At 33.8% G+C, this 20,440-nt stretch overlaps 1 protein-coding gene across 1 annotated transcript; it reads right to left on the bottom strand.

Annotated features, from left to right (window-relative positions):
- Positions 1 to 14,166: 14,166 nt before the first annotated feature.
- On the bottom strand, positions 14,167 to 16,724 carry LOC107957696 (alcohol acyltransferase 9). The gene is made up of 2 exons (XM_016893248.2): positions 15,995 to 16,724; positions 14,167 to 15,229 (listed from the first exon to the last, which is right to left on the bottom strand). Exons 1-2 carry the CDS (start codon positions 16,430 to 16,432, stop codon positions 14,321 to 14,323), a joined length of 1,347 nt encoding a protein of 448 aa, XP_016748737.2. The 5' UTR covers positions 16,433 to 16,724; the 3' UTR covers positions 14,167 to 14,320.
- Between the last annotated feature and the right edge of the window lie 3,716 nt (positions 16,725 to 20,440).

The following is a 20,440-nucleotide window of genomic DNA, read 5'->3' as shown; positions in this document are numbered from 1 at the left end:
CATTAAAAGTGGAAAAATAGATGGAGGAGAAAATAATAGGAGGGCACCCCGAGGAAAGAGAAAATGAAGTGAATAATGTGAATGCTTATGGTAGGTCAATTACCGTGAATCAACCAAGAAAGTGGTTGCTAATCAACAGGATCATCAAGACAAGAGTCAGGAGCTAGGCAAACTACTGAAAAGCCCCAATTCACGCCAATCCCGATGTCATACAAGGAGTTGTATCAGACTTTATTCGATGCACATGTTGTTGCTCCTCGTTACTTGAGTCCTCTACAACCTCCGTATCCAAAATGGTATGATACGAACGCGCAATGTGATTATCATGCGGGAATTTCTGGGCACTCGATAGAAAATTGTACTGCCTTCAAGAAGGTAGTAGAAGGACTTATCAATTTAGGTGTTGTCAAACTTGACGACTCACCTAACGCAAAGAATCCGTTACCTAATCACGCAGATAAGGGGTGAATATGGTTAGCGAAGGTACGAGAGAAGAAGTCAAGACTGACATTGCTGAAGTAAAAACTCCATTGAAACGGGTCTGGAAAGAAATGGCGAAAAGAGGTTTGGTTATTTCAGATTCTGAGGAAGGGCATGAGATGGGAAATTATTGTGAATTTCACCATAAAACGGGGCACGAAATCCAAGAATGTGAAGGATTTAAGGCTTTGGTTCAAAGCATGATGGATAACAATGAGATGAGGTTTTACGAAGATGCGAAAGAAATGAGGAGCATATGCGCGACAGAGTTGGGAACAAAGGCTCCAAATCATCCTGTGGTCATTATCTCACGCCCTAAGGGTAATGAGGTTAGGGCCCAGGTAACACCGAAAATTGTAATCCAAAACCATCAAATTTCTTATAGGATAACAAAATGTGCCGTGGAATTACGGTGTAATGTGACCGTTTGGGAAAAGAAGCAGAAAGAAATCAGGAAACAGTTCTTACACGCGCAATGGAAAAAGATATGACGCTCAAGCAGAGTCGTCCAGGGAAGAGAATTGGAAGAAAGAACAGAGGAAAGGGAAAGCAGTAGAAGTTGAACCATTGGTAAATGAACCAATAAAAGAAGAGAGGCAAAGGAGTTTTGAAGTTTTGAAACACAGTGAATACAGTGTTGTGGAGCAACTACACAAACAGCCAGCCCGCATTTCTGTATTAGCTTTACTCTTAAACTCGGAAGTACATCGGAATGCACTATTAAAGGTGCTAAACGAAACATATGTGGCTGACGATATTTCGGTAAACAAGCTGGATCGGCTGATCAACAATATTGGTGCTGACAATTTTATCTTCTTCAGTGATGATGAAATACCATCCGGAGGAAGAGGTTCTACTAAAGCCCTACATGTTACTGTCCGATGCAAAGGGTACACACTCCCGGGGGCCTTGGTTGATAATGGATCTGCACTAAATGTATTGCCTTTGTCCACTCTTAGCCGATTACCAATAGACAGTTCGCACATGAAAGCATGCCAGAGCATAGTAAGGGCATTTGATGGAACAAAAAAGGAGGTTATGGGGAGAATTGAGGTACCATTAAGGATTGGCCCAGTCACTTATGAGGTGGATTCTTGGTAATGGATATTAAACCCTCCTACAACTGTCTATTGGGGAGACCGTGGATACACTCAGCGGGGCAGTACCTTCATCATTACATCAGAAGGTGAAGTTGGTATCGGAGGATCGGTTGGTAACAATAGATGCAGAGGAGGATATTATCGCAATGGTGACTAGCGATGCACCTTATGTGGACATCAACGATGAGGCACTAGAATGTTCTTTTCGGTCGTTAGAATTTGTGAACGCGATGTTTATTGCGGAGGGAAATAGAATTCCAGTACCGAAAATATCCAGGACCACTGAGATGGGATTGCGATTGATGGTAGGAAGAGGAGCCTTACCCGGGAAAGGATTGGGAAAATATCTTCAGGGAAGGATTGAGGCACCAATGCCGAAGGAAAAGTTTGATAGATTTGGTTTAGGGTACAAGCCAGACATGAAGCAGAAGAAGAAAGAAATAGAGAAGAGACAAGAGAGAAGAAGGGCGCGTTTGAATGGACATGAAGCTAAGTGTGAGCCTTTAACCTTTCCCCACATATCTTCATCTTTTGTGTCGGGAGGATTTATTCATTCTGAATGTGGGGTGTCCGGTAGCGGCATGGGAGGAATGTTGGAAAACGTTTATATTAACGCCATAGAAGCAACGGAAAGGAGGGCTTTGTTGGAGATCTGCCCTTATGAGCCTGGAAGCGAGCTAAACAATTGGACTGCTGAAGAAATCCCTGTAGTCTTTAGGGCTTATTCAGAGTAATGCTCAAAACATTCCTGTTGTTTGTTGGCCTAGAAACGATACGAAATTTTTTGTGAAATAGGCATTGGGCCTAAATATCATTATTTTAATAAAATACGTGTCAACGTTCATCTTGATCAGTCATTTTTCTTCTTTTTATATTTTCCATTTGGTTGATTGTCTTACAAATAATTCTTTCATTTGTAATTCTGTTGCACAAACATATTCATAAATTTATATTCTTGGTATATTCTTTGATATGCCTTCATAGGTCTTCAGATATCAATGACATGAGTGACGCTGCCTCAAATACGGAGCCTATTTTTGAGCAAGAGGTGTGTTCAGAAGGATCCCGCGACTTTGAAAATGATAAAGATTATGATGCATCTCCGGACTTGTTAAGAATGATGGAACAAGAGGATAAGCATATCCTACCTCATAGGGAATCGTTAGAAATAGTGAGCCTAGAGGATGGAAAGGAGGTGAAAATTGGAACTGAAATCACCGCAAAGACAAGACAAGACCTCATTAATTTGCTTCGAGAGTTCAAGGATGTTTTCGCGTGGTCGTACCAAGATATGCCTGGGCTAAGTACTAACATTGTGGTGCATCGTCTGCCCATAAAAGAGGATTGTAAACCCGTTCAACAGAAGCTCAGGAGAATGAGACCTGACATTGTGTTGAAAATAAGAGAAGAAGTCAAAAGACAATTCGACGCTGGATTCTTACAAGAGGTCAAGTATTCGGATTGGGTAGCCAACATCGTCCCTGTTCCCAAAAAGGATGGAAAGGTACGAATGTGTGTGGATTATAGGGATTTGAACAAGGCTAGTCCAAAGGACAACTTTCCACTGCCTCACATTGATACTTTGGTAGATAACACGGCGGGCTATTCATTGTTTTCTTTCATGGACGGTTTCTCTGGATACAATCAAATAAAGATGCACCCTGGAGACATGAGAAAAACCACATTCATTACCTTATGGGGAACATTCTGTTACAAGGTAATGCCCTTCGGATTGAAGAATGCGGGAGCAACGTATCAAAGAGCTATGGTGACTTTGTTTCACGACATGATGCACAAGGAGATCGAAGTCTATGTTGACGATATGATCGCGAAGTCTAGAACGGAAGAGAGCATGTTCAGGTCTTGAAAAGGTTATTTTTGAGATTAAAGAAATTTCAGCTTAAGCTTAACCCGGCCAAATGCACATTTGGAGCCAGATCAGGGAAGTTATTAGGCTTCATAGTTAGCAAAAAGGGGATTGAGGTTGACCTAGACAAAGTAAAGGCAATACGAGATTTACCTCCCCCGCGCACTCAGAAGGAGGTTCGAGGTTTCCTGGGGAGGCTGAATTACATTGCTCGGTTCATCTCACAACTGACAGAGAAATGTGATCCAGTATTCCGGCTCTTAAAGAAACATAATCCGGGTGAATGGGATGAAGAGTGTCAGAGGGCTTTCGATAGGATAAAGCAGTACTTGGCTAATACTCCAGTCTTATCACCTCCAAGTCCAGATAGGCCATTGATATTGTATCTGACAGTGTTGGAGAATTCCATGGGGTGCGTATTGGGCCAACATGATGAGACGGGAAAGAAAGAAAGGGCAATATACTATCTCAGTAAGAAATTTACCGATTGCGAAATGAGGTACTCATCAATTGAGAAGTTGTGTTGTGCTCTAATCTGGGCAACCCGAAGACTGAGGCAGTATATGTTGTATCACACGACTTGGTTGATTTCAAAGTTAGATCCTTTAAAATATATGATGGAATCGACTGCTTTGAACGGGAGAATGGCTAGATGGCAGATCTTGCTCTCGGAATTTGATATAGTATATGTCAGTCAGAAGGCCATAAAGGGAAGTGCAATAGCCGATTTCCTAGCTAGTAGAGCCTTGGAGGACTATGAGTCTTTGAATTTTGATTTTCCAAACGAGGATTTGATGTATGTGGCGAATACTGAAGAAAATCCTCAAATGGATCACGTATGGAAGTTAAATTTTGATGGAGCCTCAAATGCTACGGGTAATGGAATTGGGGCAGTCTTGGTATCCCCAAGTGGAGATCATTATCCTGTTGCTAGCAAGTTGGACTTCGATTGTACAAATAACATGGCAGAATATGAAGCATGTATTATGGGCATTCGTGCAGCCATTGAACGGAACATCAAAGTACTGAGAGTATACGGGGATTCAGCGTTGGTGATATACCAACTCAAAGGGGAGTGGGAGACTAGAGATCCTAAGCTAATCGGTTATAGAAAACTGGTTCTTGAATTGGCTGAGGAGTTTGACGATATCACCTTCTATTACCTCCCACGGGAGGAAAACCAAATGGCTGATGCATTAGCTACTCTAGCTTCGATGATTCAGGTGAATAGACTTGAGGCAATGAAGCCTGTTCAGATGAGTATCTCTGAGACCCCGGCTAATTGCTGCAATATTGAGGAGGAGGGAAAAGATGATTGTCCTTGGTATCAGAGTATCCTACAATATGTGAAGAATCGGGAGTACCCTGATCAAGCGACAGAGAATGACAAAAGAACTCTGAGAAAGATAGCCATTGAATATGTCTTAGACGGAGAAGTGTTATATAAAAGAAGGAAGGATCAAGTACTGTTAAGATGTGTGGATGCTGTAGAAGCCAAGAAAATTTTGGAAGAAGTTCATGAGGGTATTTGTGGGACGCACGCCAGTGGTTTCACGATGGCCAGACAGATCATGAGATTTGGGTACTATTGGCCCACCATGGAGGGAGATTGTATTGATCACGCCAAGAAGTGCCACAAATGCCAAATTTACGGAGACAAAATACACGCGCCTCCTTCACCTCTTCACGTCATGACCTCTCCTTGGCCGTTTTCCATGTGGGGTATGGATGTTATTGGGCCAATATCACCAAAGGCTTCTAATGGGCATCGCTTCATCTTCGTAGTAATTGATTACTTTACCAAGTGGGTGGAGGCTGCTTCATATGCAAATGTCACAAAAGCAGTAGTCAGCAAATTCTTGAAGAAGGAGATCATTTGTCGATATGGGATGCCTGAGAGGATCATATCCGACAATGCGATGAACTTGAATAATAGCACAATAGCTGAAGTTTGTAGCAAATTTAAAATTAAGCATCATAACTCATCGCCGTATCGTCCCAAAATGAATGGTGCAGTGGAGGCGGCCAATAAAAACATTAAAAGGATTGTGGGGAAAATGACTGAAACCTACAAGGATTGGCATGAGAAGTTATCATTTGCTCTCCTTGCCTATCGAACATCTGTTAGAACTTCTACTGGGGCAACGCCTTTTTCTCTGGTTTATGGAATGGAGGCAGTATTACCCATCGAAGTTGAAATCCCTTCTCTACGGGTGTTATCTGAGCTACAGTTGGATGAAGCCGATTGGATCCAATCTCGGTACGATCAGTTGAACCTAATAGAAGAAAAGAGGCTAAGAGCTATTCACCATGGGCAAATGTACCAGAAACGAATGATGCGAGCCTATAATAAAAAGGTTCGCCCCCGAGAATTTCGTGAAGGGGACTTGGTACTAAAAAAGATTCTTCCTATGCAAAAAGATTTTAGAGGAAAATGGATGCCAAATTGGGAAGGCCCTTATGTTGTAAAGAAAGCCTTTTCTGGTGGAGCTTTGATCCTATGTGAGATGGATGGTAAAAGTTTACCAAATCCGGTAAACGCAGACTCCGTCAAGAAATACTTCACATGAAAGAAAGGGGAACCAAAGTGAAAACCCGTAAAGGGCGCTTTGCTTCCTAAAAAAAAAAAAAAACTTTGGAGAGGCTAAGGTGAAAACCCGTAAAGGGCACTTTGAGACCAAAGAGGGCTTGAGTCGAAAACCCGAAAAGGGCGACTCAAGTATTGGGCAGGATTGGAACATCAGGACTTGAGCGGATCAAATTTTGATCGGGGGAATATGATGATCTTCCTTTACTTGAACCAATAAGAAATGATATGCAACGTTTTTGAACATTGACAGAGTAGTGCAGATCTCCTGAACACATGTCAAACTTAGAAGGGTCTTCGGAAAGTTTGTACAGAGAAACTCAAGCGGCGATAACTGGGGCACCTAGTTCTTATGTGTATTCTTGAAAATACATTTTTTATTTTCTTTCTTTCTTCCTTTCCTTTTGTGAAAACGCACATTCTCAATCCACTTCTTTGTTACCTTTCTTTCGCCATCTTCGATGTTTTATTTGAGTTATGATCAGAGCTAGCTTTATTCTTATCTATTGTTATGATCTTTTTGCAAACATGTTACATAGGAATAACGATTAACGAACTAATAAAACTTTCAGGAAAGAAGTTTTGCACATTACTCTGGAAAATTTCTAAATAATATAGGGACCTGAAACATGACTATTGTTTAGAAAATACCAAGTTTAAAGGGTGAAATAGCTAGGAAGGAAGAGTCTAAGTTAAATACTATCCTTTCAGATTTTGTCGTCTAAACATTGATTGAACAAAATGACAAGCTGTCGTGTTAATTACAAAGCTTAAATGAACAAGCAAGCAATGATCATCAGGCAATAGGAAGAGGTTACCTCGGAGAAAAGAGCCTTCACTTGCGCATAAGACTTTGGTATGACACCTTGAGAATGGTGTAGGAAACCAGAACGGTTCAGATCCTATATCCCCGAATTGTGATAAAAGAGGACAGAGGAAAAGTCACATATTTCTACCCTTAGATTGCTGCGAGAGAATGATGGTACAAATTTTGGCGTCACAGTGGATATAACTTTGAGGTTTATAATGGGGACAGTCTGGCTAAATGTTTCTTCAGAAAAATCAGTCAAGCGAGAAGGCGTTGTAGCACGTCAGTCACAAAACTTTGATAAACTGCGAGTAGTGATAACCTAAGCGAGATGATTCTCAGAAAAATAAAATTCTGCATTCATGCAAACACCATTCACATATGTCTAGTTAGGAGCATTTGTTTCATTTTGATCATGTCATCCTAATCATTAGGCATAATTAGGTTCATAATACAGGTCTTATCTCCCTGAGATTACAGTGGAACAGACCAAAGAATTTCAGATCTTATCTCCCTGAGATTACAGCGGAGCAGATCAAAGATAGTAATCCTATCTCCTTGAGATTACAATGGAGCGGATTAAAGGATCTTATCTCTCTAAAGTTACAGTAGAGAAGATCACATCAGGTCTTATCTCCCTGAGATTACAGTGGAACAGACCAAAGAATTTCAGATCTTATCTCCCTGAGGTTACAGCGGAGCAGATCGAAGACACTATCCTATCTCCCTGAAGTTACAGTGGAGTGGATTAAAATAAAGGATCTTATCTCTCTGAGGTTACAGCAGAGTAGGTCGCATTAAGTCTTATTTCCCTGAAGAGGCAGTGGAATGGATTGAAAATAACGAATCTTATCCCCCTGAAGTTGTAGTGGGGCAAGTTGAAGATATGAGTCCGATCTTCCTGAAGTTGCAGTGAAGCGGGTCAGAATGATGGACCTTACCCCCTGAAGTTACAACAGAATGGATTGAAGTTACAAGTCATATCTCTCTGAAGTTGCAGTAGAGTGGATTGAAACGACAAGACAGTGGACTGGAATGAAGCTACCTGAAGAATGAAAGCACCAAGAAGTCGAGACTCGACGAGACCGGGCAAAATTGGGCTTTCTTAGTCTTTGCTCTGTTATCATTACACGACAACGAGCAAAGAGGGGCAGCTGTACAAGCCCAATTTTAACCCAGCCCAAACCCATCACCAAAACAACTCACCAGCCCAAACCCAAGACCCGAAATAGACCCTCAGCCCAATTACAAACAAACCCTAACCCAAACACTGTCAGAAAAAACCTAACCCCTAACCTTAGCCGCCGCACCTAGTCCACCTGCCCCCTGCCACCGCCGCGCCGCACGTCACGTCTCTGCCATTACCAACTCCACCCACTTGCCTGCAAAATCAGAGAAAGAAATGACAAATAATAGATCAAATATTGTAAACATGGCTATAAAGCCATAACAACCAATGTAAAGAAAAAGAAAGGATTTTGAAGGAGAAGAAATAGAAACAAAAGAAGGTGGTTACCGATTTGGATCTAAAGGTCTCTTTTAACTTTCACTTCTTTTTACTCTATTTATTTTTGTTTTTATTTTAAAAATATACGAAAAACAAAAAAAGAATAAAAAGGAAAGACTTTTACCTTCGCCGGTGGTGCCGGAGCGCTCAGGAGGCCGAGGAGAGTCATCGGAGAGAAAGGGGGAGATTTTTATCTCCCCGCCGCCGTACACGGCGGCGCCGGCGCCGGAGGGCGGCGGCCGGTGCGGTGGCTCTCGGCCGGACCCTTGGCCGGCGCTCAGAGAGAAAAGGGGAGGGAGAGAGAGCATTTCGGGTTTTTTTTTTGAAAAGGGGAGAAGAATGAAATTTTTGAAATTTTTTTGAATATATAGGCGTATGAAACGACGCCGTTTTGGCCCAGCTCCATAACGCCCAAAACGACGTCGTTTTGCTTTGGACCCGCGACCCGACCCGCTCCGACCCGAAGGATCCGCGTGTTTTTAATTTTTGGGCTATTTACGCGCGCAGTCCCTCTGACTTGTGGCGTGTTTCAATTTGGTCCTATTTCGCTATTTCTTTGTTTTTAATTTGACCACAAATTTTTATTTCTGTTTCATTTTAGTCCCCTGAAGCGCCGCGTTTTGAGATTTTGGTCTATTTTCCATTTTGGTCCCTCTCCTTTCCGTGCGTGTTGCAATTTAGTCTTTTTAGTCCTTTTTTATTTCGAATTTACCCAGTATTTTTTATTTTACTTCGATTTAGTCCTCTTTTTAGTACTTTGCTATTATTATTATTATTATTATTATTATTATTATTATTATTATTATCATCTTTACTATTATTAGTATTGGTATTATTGTTGTTTCTTTTATATCTCCATTCATATTTACTTATGTATCTTTAAATATATATGTCTTATTATTATCATATAAGGGCTTGTATATATACATGTACATATTTTACATATAATTGGTTTAATATATATACGTATACTCATATTTCTTTTTATATATATCTATATACATATACATATTTTATTTTTATAAGTATATATATTTATATGTATGTATTTATGTATTTTTGTATATCTTAATTTGCATAGACATATACATACATATTTTCAATATATTTTAAACATATATATATAAATTAACGTATTTATTTGTATACATATGTATATTTTCATTATTTTTAAACTTTCATTTGTACATACATATTTTCATGTGTCTACTTTATATATGCATTTCATTATTTCATATTCCATAATTTTATACACCTATATATATATGTACATATTTTTATATATATGCATTTTTTTTCTTTTTTAAAATATACTTTATATATATATTGTAATTTATGAATACACACATATTTTATTTTTGTCTATACATATAAATATATATAAATCCCTTTACATTTTAATTGTATTCACTATTTATTTATTTCACTTTCATTATTGTTTTGAACGAATGTTTAATTTATTTGTTTATATACATTGTTATTTTATATGATTGTAGGTTTGACTTTTATTTATTTTATATTGTTGCTATTGCTCGTATCATTTTTACACTTTTGTATTCATTATGATTTTGTCATGTATAACAATGTAATTTGCTTTCACATTTTTACTACGACTTCATGTTTTTATTTCACTCGATAATAAAATTTGTTTAAAAAAATGATATTTTGTGTTTAAATTCGAGGAGGATCGTACCCTAACTTACTGGGTTTCGATTTCCACAATAAATCTAAACACACTAATCTTTTCAAACTCAAGTTTTGAAACGATCTCGGGAATTAAGAAAAGATCGTGTCCTAACTTACTGGGCATGATCCCTTTCCTAAACCCGAGATAATAAAATATCTTTTAAATAAGTAAAATTCTGGCATTCATTCACGTATTGGGAATTTGAGACATTGTATTCTAACTTACTGGATATGATTCTCTTTCTCGAATAATGTGAAATATGCCCATTTTCCTGAAAATTTTCAACGTTTTAATACAAGGATCGTATTTTTTAATTCTTCTAAGTTTTCAATTTTCGACATTAAGACATTAAGTAATCAACTAAGGTACCAATTTTGGGCGTATCGAGGGTGCTAATCCTTCCTCGTGCGTAACCGACTCTCGAACCCGTTTTCTGAATTTCGCGGACCAAACTTGTTGTTTTAATAAAATCAAACCGTTTATTAAAAACGACCGCTTTTCGAGGTGATCCAATCACACCTTATAAAAAGGATTGGTGGCGACTCCTGTTTCATTTTTTTTCAAAACCCAAGTCGACCCCGTTTTTATCAAAATGGTGTCAACAAACTTATTTTACATTGGTTTTTCCTTTCATAGTTTTTATATATACCACATATTTCTCAATCTAATTGATATTACTTTCTTAGATATGTTCCCCACAATTTTGGGTCGATTTTAATTATACTAATAAATATTGAGTTCAGTGGTAATGTTTATTACACTTTTAAAAAGAAATATCAAGTGAATTTTAATTTGATTAACATCGATATTATTACTAATATAAAAGGATATGAATTCGAATACGTTAAAATATATTATCAATTTTTTAAATCTACTTTCGAAAAAGCCAAATTGAAGTGACAACACGTGCAAATATTATGGCACTCTCGGTTTCATATGATAATATATAAAATTATAGGATAAAAAGTTTTAACAATGTAAGAAGAGTTGACACGACTCTCTTTCTCTCAGTCTTAAAAAATAAATAAATGTTGAAATGTTTTTCTTATTAATCTAATCATTAATTTAAATATTAAATATTAATTTGAATATGAAATAGAACATGTAAATACGTATATATTTATTACATTGACACTTTGAATTTAATATGTTACAACGCCATTAAAATTAGGACCGCATTTAAAAAGAAAGTTAGATCCAAGCTGTTTACATATCTTTACAATTTGATTAATGTGTTTTAAATTTGTTTGAGTTAACTTTTAACGCTCAAATTAATAGCAAGATGAACGAAATGACCTGATTGATACAATATTGATCTTTTAAAATTTAGGGATGAACTTAAAATTTAAATCATAGTTTGAGGATGTCTATTGTATTAAATGACTTGTGTTTTTTAAGCTCTTGTTGAGAACTTACTCCAATTCAAACTTAGGATATGTTTGATAAACTATTAAAAATTTACATTTCAGAAATAAAAATCTTAATTAAGTACTTAATATTTTAAATGGGTTTGATAATCATTTTAAATTTTTACTTAACATAAAATTTTCAACAAAAAAGTGTTGAATAAAATAAGTAGGTACGTTAATTACTTATCGCTTAATGAAGAAAACATCAAGTTAATTTTATTTTATTAAAAAATTGAAACAATTTAAACTTTTCTTAAAAAAAAGATATTCAAATTTTCATATTTATCTTTCATAAAAAATTATTTAAAATAATATAAAATATTATATTAATAAGATTAAAATGTAAAAAATATATATTTTTTTAAAAAATTAATATTTAATTTTATAAAAAAACATAATTATATTCAATACTTATATTTACTAATTTAGTAAACAATTTTCTAATATAAATTCAACACTCATACAATTTAGTAGTAAAAATTCAATATTTAAATTTTCAGTTGATCGAACATACTTTTAGACAACATCTTTTTCGTACTAGCACGATTTTCTCTATTTTTTAAAATATAATAAGAAGTCAATGAGTATATTTAAATTTTTTTATTTTATTTTAAAAGTTATAAAAAATTCAAAAACCTAATCATAAACTAAATATGTGAAGAAAAAGAGCAAAATTTGTGAGTGCCATTTTCCACTATCTTATCATCAATTTTTAAATAGAAAAAAAAATTAAAAAAAAAGGGAAAAGAGAAGAATATAACTAGCACTTGCATTTTGGTTGGGGATTGGGGCTTTCCCCAGTTGTGTATACCCACCCACTTTGTCAATTAAATGGAAGCTAGATAAAAGAAGTGCCTTTTGTTTTTACAATAAATAAAAAAATTTATTTAATACAGTGATAAATTAAAATTTTATAAATAGGGTTTAAAATGTTACACATTTTCCATTAAGATTTTGTAAAAAAAAATTTTTTTTGAATGTTTTACTATTATAAATACAATACATTCGTGAATATAATATAAATATAGATACATGTATGATCAATTATAATGTAATAAAACAAAACAAATGAAGGATTGAACAAAACCCACAAATAGTGAAATTGGAGACTCAATATCACAATTGCATATGGTAAGACTCAGAAAGCTACAATACAATTCCACCCTTGAACCTTGATACTCAAAGACCTAAATTTTATACCTTAAAAAATATTTAAATATTAAAATTTGTAGAGTTAAATATTTCAAAATTAATATTGGATACTAACCCTAAAAAATAACTTAAAAAGTGCTAGAAATTTTAGGATGAGAATCACTAACCCTAACAATAATTATTGCCTAATTAATGTTCAACTTTAGCCTCTTTAATTTGGCAAATCATAAGCAAGTCCATCTTTTGTGAAAATCATTACAAAAATCCACCCATCTTTATACCCTTTTATCTTATGACAAAAAAATGAGATAGAAACATTGTACATCAATTATTAACTCAAATTTCAATAATCATTACATTTTTTCACTTTTTTTTCACGAATACATTTAATATTGAAGTGATGTTATTAAAAAAGATAATCACAAACCTCTAAGATAGATCGTGAAATGAACATGAAATATATATATAAAAAATATTTTTAAGATACTCAAAAATATATAGATTTAAACATTTTACTTAGCTGGTATCACTCTTAATCAGATCACTAATTCACTCAATTATAAAATTACAGAAATATATATCTCTTATTTTAAATTATAATTAAATATGATGACATTTTTATTTTTTCATATATTTATATCATCTTTAAATAAAAAAATTTAAAAATTCAAAGATCGAACACGTATTCATTTATATTAATCTTTAAATCATTATCACTTTACCTATATTCATTATTAAATAAATTTTCTCGTAAAAATTTCATTAAACACCGACCTTTATATTTGTCACTTAGTTGGGACACACTGTCTTCTTTTTCCAGCAATGAATTCGACGAATTTTGACATTTTTGGCCTAAATATTTAATGACAATCTATAAAGTCTTATATAATACGAAAGAGACCTAGAAAAACGACCCCCTTTTTCTCTCCCACACATATCTTTTTCATTGAAATATTCACTTATTTTGTCAATGAGGTATTTTTCTTCGAGTATTTAAGTTGGAGTTTTTTTTTATATAAATTATTTATGAAATTTTATTTAAATTTTATGATGTTTAAATTTTACTTAAAATTATTTCGATTTAAATTGTAATCAATGTATACTTTATAATATACTAAATAAAAAATGTTATCACATGTCTTAATAGTTATGATATAAATGGGTTAATTTCAACAAAGATCCCAAAAATATTATCCAATTCTAAGTTGAACTTTAAATTTTGAAACACTCTAATTAAATTATCAAATTATTTATATTGTATCAAACATGTTTTTACATTAGCCTAGCCATCTATTTAAGCGTTAAATGCTAGTCCAAGTATAACATGAATCATTTTTAAAATACGTGATCAAATTATAAATTTATTGTCTTAGATGTAACAAGTTAAAAAATAAAAATAAAAACAGACAATGTCATTAAAATTCAAGAGGGTATTTTGTTTCTCTCGCACGCCAGATACAAGCCGTTCGTATGGTAAGTACATACATATTTACAACTTTGACTAACGTGTTTTAAATATACACCACGTCATATAAAAGTAACAAGATTTAAATAATTAAAAATATATGATATAACACCAACTCTGATTTATTATTCTTTGACAAAATATATAGAGAAAAGAAAAAGCAGTCAGATATCCACTTTTAGATATACTTAAATTACAGTAAAATTTTGTGTGGAGGGGTTAAAATGGTAAAAAAGAAAAAAGTTTGAAGTAGCATATTTAAATAAAACCATTTTGCTCTCCATTTTCTTCTTCCTCCAAACCATCCATCATGTAATACTCGAATTTTTCAACTACACATTCAGGTACGGAAACTTGAACTTTTACCGCATCAAAATTACCCACCACCGGTAAAAACAAACAGTAAATATCACTTGTTAAAGGACCCATATGTAATGGCTTACCTTGTCCAAAATCCAAATCTTCTAATCCCAATTTAGCCCATTGAGAAATTACCAAGCTTGAACAAATATCTGTTTTGACATTTTTGTCCTCCAGTAAATCAATCATTGACCGTACATGCCCATCGGTTAAACTTGATTTAGCTTGTTGGATTAACTTTATACCGTGGTGTAAGTTTGAAGTAACTAAATCTTTTACCGCGGTTTCCGTACAAGCCAAGACAAATCCGTTCCCGTAATACCCTTGAGGTATTTCGGGAATCAACTTTTTCCTAACGTTGACGGAAAACAAGAGCTTGACTTTAAATGTGGTCGACAAATCCAAGGAACGAACCCATGACCGCCACGTGTGCGAGGCTAATGCCTCGAAGGTGGTGCATTTCAGTGACGGGATGCACCGCCTTTTAAGGCGGAGGATATGAGCGGAGGTGAAGGTGAAGGAGGTTGGAACTAGTGGTTGTGATTGTAAATATTGGTTGATGTCCACGTGGATGTTGTTGTCTTTGAAGGTAGTTTTGGTATATCCTAGGTGAGTGTGGGTTACTTGTGGTGGATCTCGGGGTTTCAACACGTGGCGAGAGTGTAAGGGTAAAATGGGTAAATTGAGTGTTGGTTTGGTGATCACGTGCGCCCACGCGTGTAAGAACTGAGATGTGCCTATGCCGTCACATATGCAATGATTTATCGCGGTGCAGAGAATCATACCCCCACAACGGAGATTCGTCACCTGCACCATAAATAAATAAAATTTGAATTTAAGGTTTTTCTTGGTCAAATTTAGCCTTAGTCCCTATACTATATTACAATTTAGAATTTATTTCATATACTTCAATTCGTCATAATATCATCCTCTTACTTTTAATTGATTGCTTAAGATTTTTTTTTTAAATCATGCTTCAGCACTTTAAAACTGTGTTAATAATTTCGAAAAATTAATAAAATTAAAAAATATAATATCAAATTAAAATATAAAATTAGGGATAAAACAACATTTAATCCCTAATTTTGATAATTTTTTTCCAACTTAACCCTTAAATTTTTTTTGTCTACATTAGTCCTAAAACTTAGAATTTTTTTTTTTAGTTTTGATCCATATGATGATACATACAATAAGATTGTGCCATGTCATCTTCTAATAAAAATTAGGGATAAAACAACACTTAAGCCCTAAACTTAACAACGTTTTCCAATTGAACCTTTAAACTTTTTTCAGTCCACATTAACTTCAAAACTTGACAATTTTTTAGGTAATGACATGACACAATATTAAACATCAAGAGAACCAAATTTCAAAATTAATGTGACAAAAAATAAAGTTCAAAAACAAATACCAAACTTAAAAAAAAAGTTATCAAGTTCAGGGACTAAACATTGTAATATCCCTGAAAAGTAAATCTTAAACTTTATCATAGTATTAGTAAAAGTGACCAAAACAACAATTTTACCTTTATGTTTTCAGTAAAGTATTACTCGTACGGATATTTAACGATACCTGAACAACAAGAGGAGGGATCTCAATGAACGAGTGAGCTTCAACTCTATATAGTAATTTCCTCCAAGACCTGTTTGGTTTCCGAGAAATTTGGAGAAACTCTTCACAACTAATATCCATAAAACCTTCTGCAAACACAGCACCTTCACCATTACAATCAACGACGAGCTTATCATCATCACCAGCACCGCCGCAAGGTCTTAACCTTCCGGCCAAAGGGTAATAATCAACCAGAACCTTAGAAAGTGAATATTTCAAGATATCTATAGCAACAGCTTTTTCAAAAAGGTAAAGGTATTTAATGGAGAATCTAAGGAACTTTTGATCATCTAAGTTGGAAAGATACAAAGAATGGTTTGGGGTTGAAGTGTTTGGGGTGATTAAGGTTGGTTTGTTTTGGTAATAGAAACAATCTGGGAGTTCTTCAGATCTTAACATGTCTTGTTCTTTTTTTGAAGTTGTAAGAAAGAAAATTTTGATTGAAAGACAAAGGATTGAAAGAGAGATAAAAGGGAGGGGAAAGAACAGTGGGGTAGGGTAAGATCTATGGGTGGATATGGTGATTGTACGATCAGATTCCTTTGAGACAGTGGTGGAGGAGGAGGAGGAGGGTGGGTGTGGGGGAGAGAGGCTATGGAAGTGAGTTTATAATAAGTCCAGGACTTTTTTCAAAATTATTTTTATATTTCGTTTTGATCGCCACTTCTTAAGCACTTTTATACAGACATTGACAATGCCAAAACTGGTTTGGTTTTTTTTTTTTTTTTTGGGGGGGGGGTTTGGTTTGTGGTTGCTGGCGTGGGTGGAAGATTCTTGATTTTCTGACACGAAGCTTAGCTTTGGGCTAATGGTGTGTGTGTGTGTGTTTTGCTTTGGGTCTTGTAATGATTTTGGCAAATATAATGGACTATGTTTAAATCTCTTACATGAAACCAAAACCAATCTACTCCAGCTAGAGACCAAAAGCTAACGAATGCTCTTGTTGTTACTTCAAATTTTGATTTAGTATAATATGATTTTATTATAAAAATTAATAAATCAAATTAAAATGACATGAACAAGTAATTAATAGTAACCAGAAATTAAAATAATCTAAACACGTAATGATATTTAGAAACATTGAGTCTCAAATTTAAATTATCTAAATTAAAACTGACTTAAATTTAAAATAACCTAAATATGTAATCTAAAACAAATTGAAGTAATAAGAACTTGAAATAATTTGAATCCATAACGAGTTGGCAAAAAAATGAACAAGGGTTAATATACCATTTCAAATGATCCAAATGATTGAACAGCTTCAAACCGTTTTTTTTATTTAGTCAATGGTTAATATACTATTTTGATACATAAGTTTAGCTTCAATGTCCAGTTTGATACCCAACTAAATGGTATCATGTAGCCTAATGAACAATGACAAGTCTAGAAATTCTTTTAGGAGGTGCATGAATTCAATTATAAATATTTTAGAGGTCAAAATATATCTTTAACATGTATTAGTTTATAATTTCATCATTTTTGAAAAGGAGAGAACATAATTTTTTTCATTTGGAGGGGTGCAATTTTACCATATATAAATCTGTAATTTAATAGGGGGAGGGCGACCATGGCCTCTGTCTGCCCTTTTGCAGTCGCCCCTGCTAATGAATGCTTAACACATATGCTCTAATAAAAAATTACATAGGTACTTAGTTGAGTTAAAAAAAAACTCAAGTATTAAATTAAAAAATTTAGGCACTAGAATGAACATTAATAATAAACTCAGATACAAAATTAAGTATTAAAACTAAACTCAAGTATTAAATAATATATTAACACTTTAATTGATCTCAAGATAATTAAGGGCTATTTTCATGGTTGCCCTACAAAAACCTTGGCATGGGTCTCATGTTAGCTGTTTGCCGATTAGGTGGTGCACGTTTAAATTTTAAATGGAAGGCATAAGTGGTCCATGTTATTGCCTATTTTAAAGGACAAAAAACAGAGTATATGCCACAATAAAGAACAAAAAGAGAGTGGAAAAAAATCCAAATGATGGAAATTGAAGAAACGTTATTTGAAGAAATGGGAATTTGGTATTTCAGAAAATGGATTACACTTTGTTTCCTGTTTGGGTGTTGGGGAACTTACATTATCAGTTTGCCAGAGTGGCCTTATCATGGTTTCATGTGCTGTCTTACTTTGTGTAATGAAAATTTTGATTATGGTTTTGTAAGAAAACGAGTTGTAGATACCCCGTAATATATGTATGTATGCATGTAACATAAAGCCTACTTGCTCTATATTTTAATTATGTGGTTGAGGATTTGATTCCAACTGATGAGAATGGAGTATATTTTATGATCAACCGTTTATCTCTTCAAAGAACGTTCATGACAAGGAGATTAGTCACTACTATCGGTAATGACTACCCTAATTTCAACCAAATATATATGCATGCGTGAATCATATAGATTATTTTTATCGGAAGAAAAACTGACAAGGTTAATATAATTGACATGTAAGATGAAGTTAAGAATTTTATTTAGGGGAAATTGAAATAAAATTATAAAAATATGGAGGGATTAAGGCTAAAAGTTTTGTGATAAAAAAGCTTTAAATTGCTATATTTGTTAGAGGGGTCAAAAATACAAAAAAAAATTCATTTATTTAGGTGCTAAAAGGTTTAATTTAAATGATTTATGTTTTAGGAGGGGCTAAATAAAGATTTTTCAATTTCATTAAAGGGGGACAAGGCGACTACCGACTTCTAGCTTCGCCATTGTTGACATGGTAAAATTTTATACTAACATGAAAATTAACATAGCAAAATGATGGTTTCTGCCATGGTAAAAATTTGAGATTGATTTGGAGGGCCTAAGGTTAAAAAAAGCTTAAATTGTAATAATTTTTTAGAGGGTCAAAATAATAGTTTTTCATTTATTCAGAAGTTAAAAAGCTGTAATTTGAATCATTTATGTTTTAGGAAGAGTTAAAAAGAAAAATTTTCTAATTTTATTAAAGAGTCAATGCCCTTACTTCGCTATTATTGACATGACAAAATAACATAGTTTATATGGAAATTCACGTAACAAAATAAGGGTTTTTGCCATGGTAAAAAAATTTGACATTGATTTGGAGGTTGACATATACTATGATTTTGAATGAATGACAAGTTAAATTTCAGCATGTTTCGAGGAAGCAAAATAAGGTTATGAATTGCATAACAAAGATGTCAAATGGAGATTTGAATATGAAATGCTACTGTTGAGCCACCTGAGAGTGTTCAAACTTTATTAGATAATGATATTAAACAATCTAGAATAAGATCATACTCTCGGTAGAGTTGTGTATTTAGAAGGTTTACTCCTATTTCTTTTAACCAAAAAAGAAAAGGTTTTTTTTAAACAAAGTTAAAATATGTCATAAGTATCTATATTTGTCACAAATTTGAAATTTAATTTTTTTACTTTTTATATTTTAAAATTTAAGTTTAACTATTAATACTGTTAAATTTATAGGTGTTACATTTTGAAATAAAAAAAAAAATTCATTTGGTAACCATGCAACTATAAATTAATATTGCAATGAACCTAAGTTTAACAAAATAACTTTAACATTATTAGCAATTGAACATAAATTTTAAAATTTAAAAGGTAAAAGAACTCGATTCTAAATTCTCAAAGAATACAAATACTTTTATCGCATATTTTAACATTTAAAGAAATATGCTTTGGAATACTAATCTCATCACTTTTTAGGCAAATTAATTTGTTCTAAAAAATTGGACTTTTAAAGTTCAATTACCAAAAAGATTCAACAAGTTGACACATTTGAACACTAATTGTGCTACTTCAATTAGCTAAAGCTTTTGGGTTTTTGATTTCCAATTTCAACAAAGTTTAGTTGATTGAAATAATGGAATGCGATTCCTATTGTCGACACAAGTAGTCAAAATTTGGCATCATAAATCATATTGCAATATCCAATTAAAATAAGCAATCTTAATTGTTAAAAACCTTTTATGTACAAAGGAATTTAAAAATACAAATTTAATGTAGTTATTCAAATTTTAATTTATAATCAAGAGCGTAATTAGGGTTAACTCCTCTTAAAATTATTATTCAATTTTTCCCTCACTAAAACAATTTCCTAACTTAACTCTTACATTTCGGCCTCGCTAAATCATTGCCAACTAACATGCCATAAACATGATTGTCCCTATGATTTGAACTCATGGGTTTTTGGGGTGAACACCTAGTGCTGCTAGGCCAAGAGTTAGGATTTTAGTTCGTATATTATGCCAACATAGTTTTCCTTGAAACAACTCTTTTCAATTCACCATGTTGACATGATTTTTCTTTCGATTCTGAAGGTTGCTTTCTTTTTAAATCATTAACGATATTAACTATTGAAACTAATTAATAATATTATAAAAGTAAATGATTAAATTATGTCAATTAAATT

The sequence above is a fragment of the Gossypium hirsutum genome, chromosome A06, assembly GCF_007990345.1.
Source record: "Gossypium hirsutum isolate 1008001.06 chromosome A06, Gossypium_hirsutum_v2.1, whole genome shotgun sequence".
Taxonomy (NCBI): domain Eukaryota; kingdom Viridiplantae; phylum Streptophyta; class Magnoliopsida; order Malvales; family Malvaceae; genus Gossypium; species Gossypium hirsutum.
Note: the sequence above shows the minus strand (reverse complement) of the source record. Positions and strands in the feature narration are given on the sequence as shown.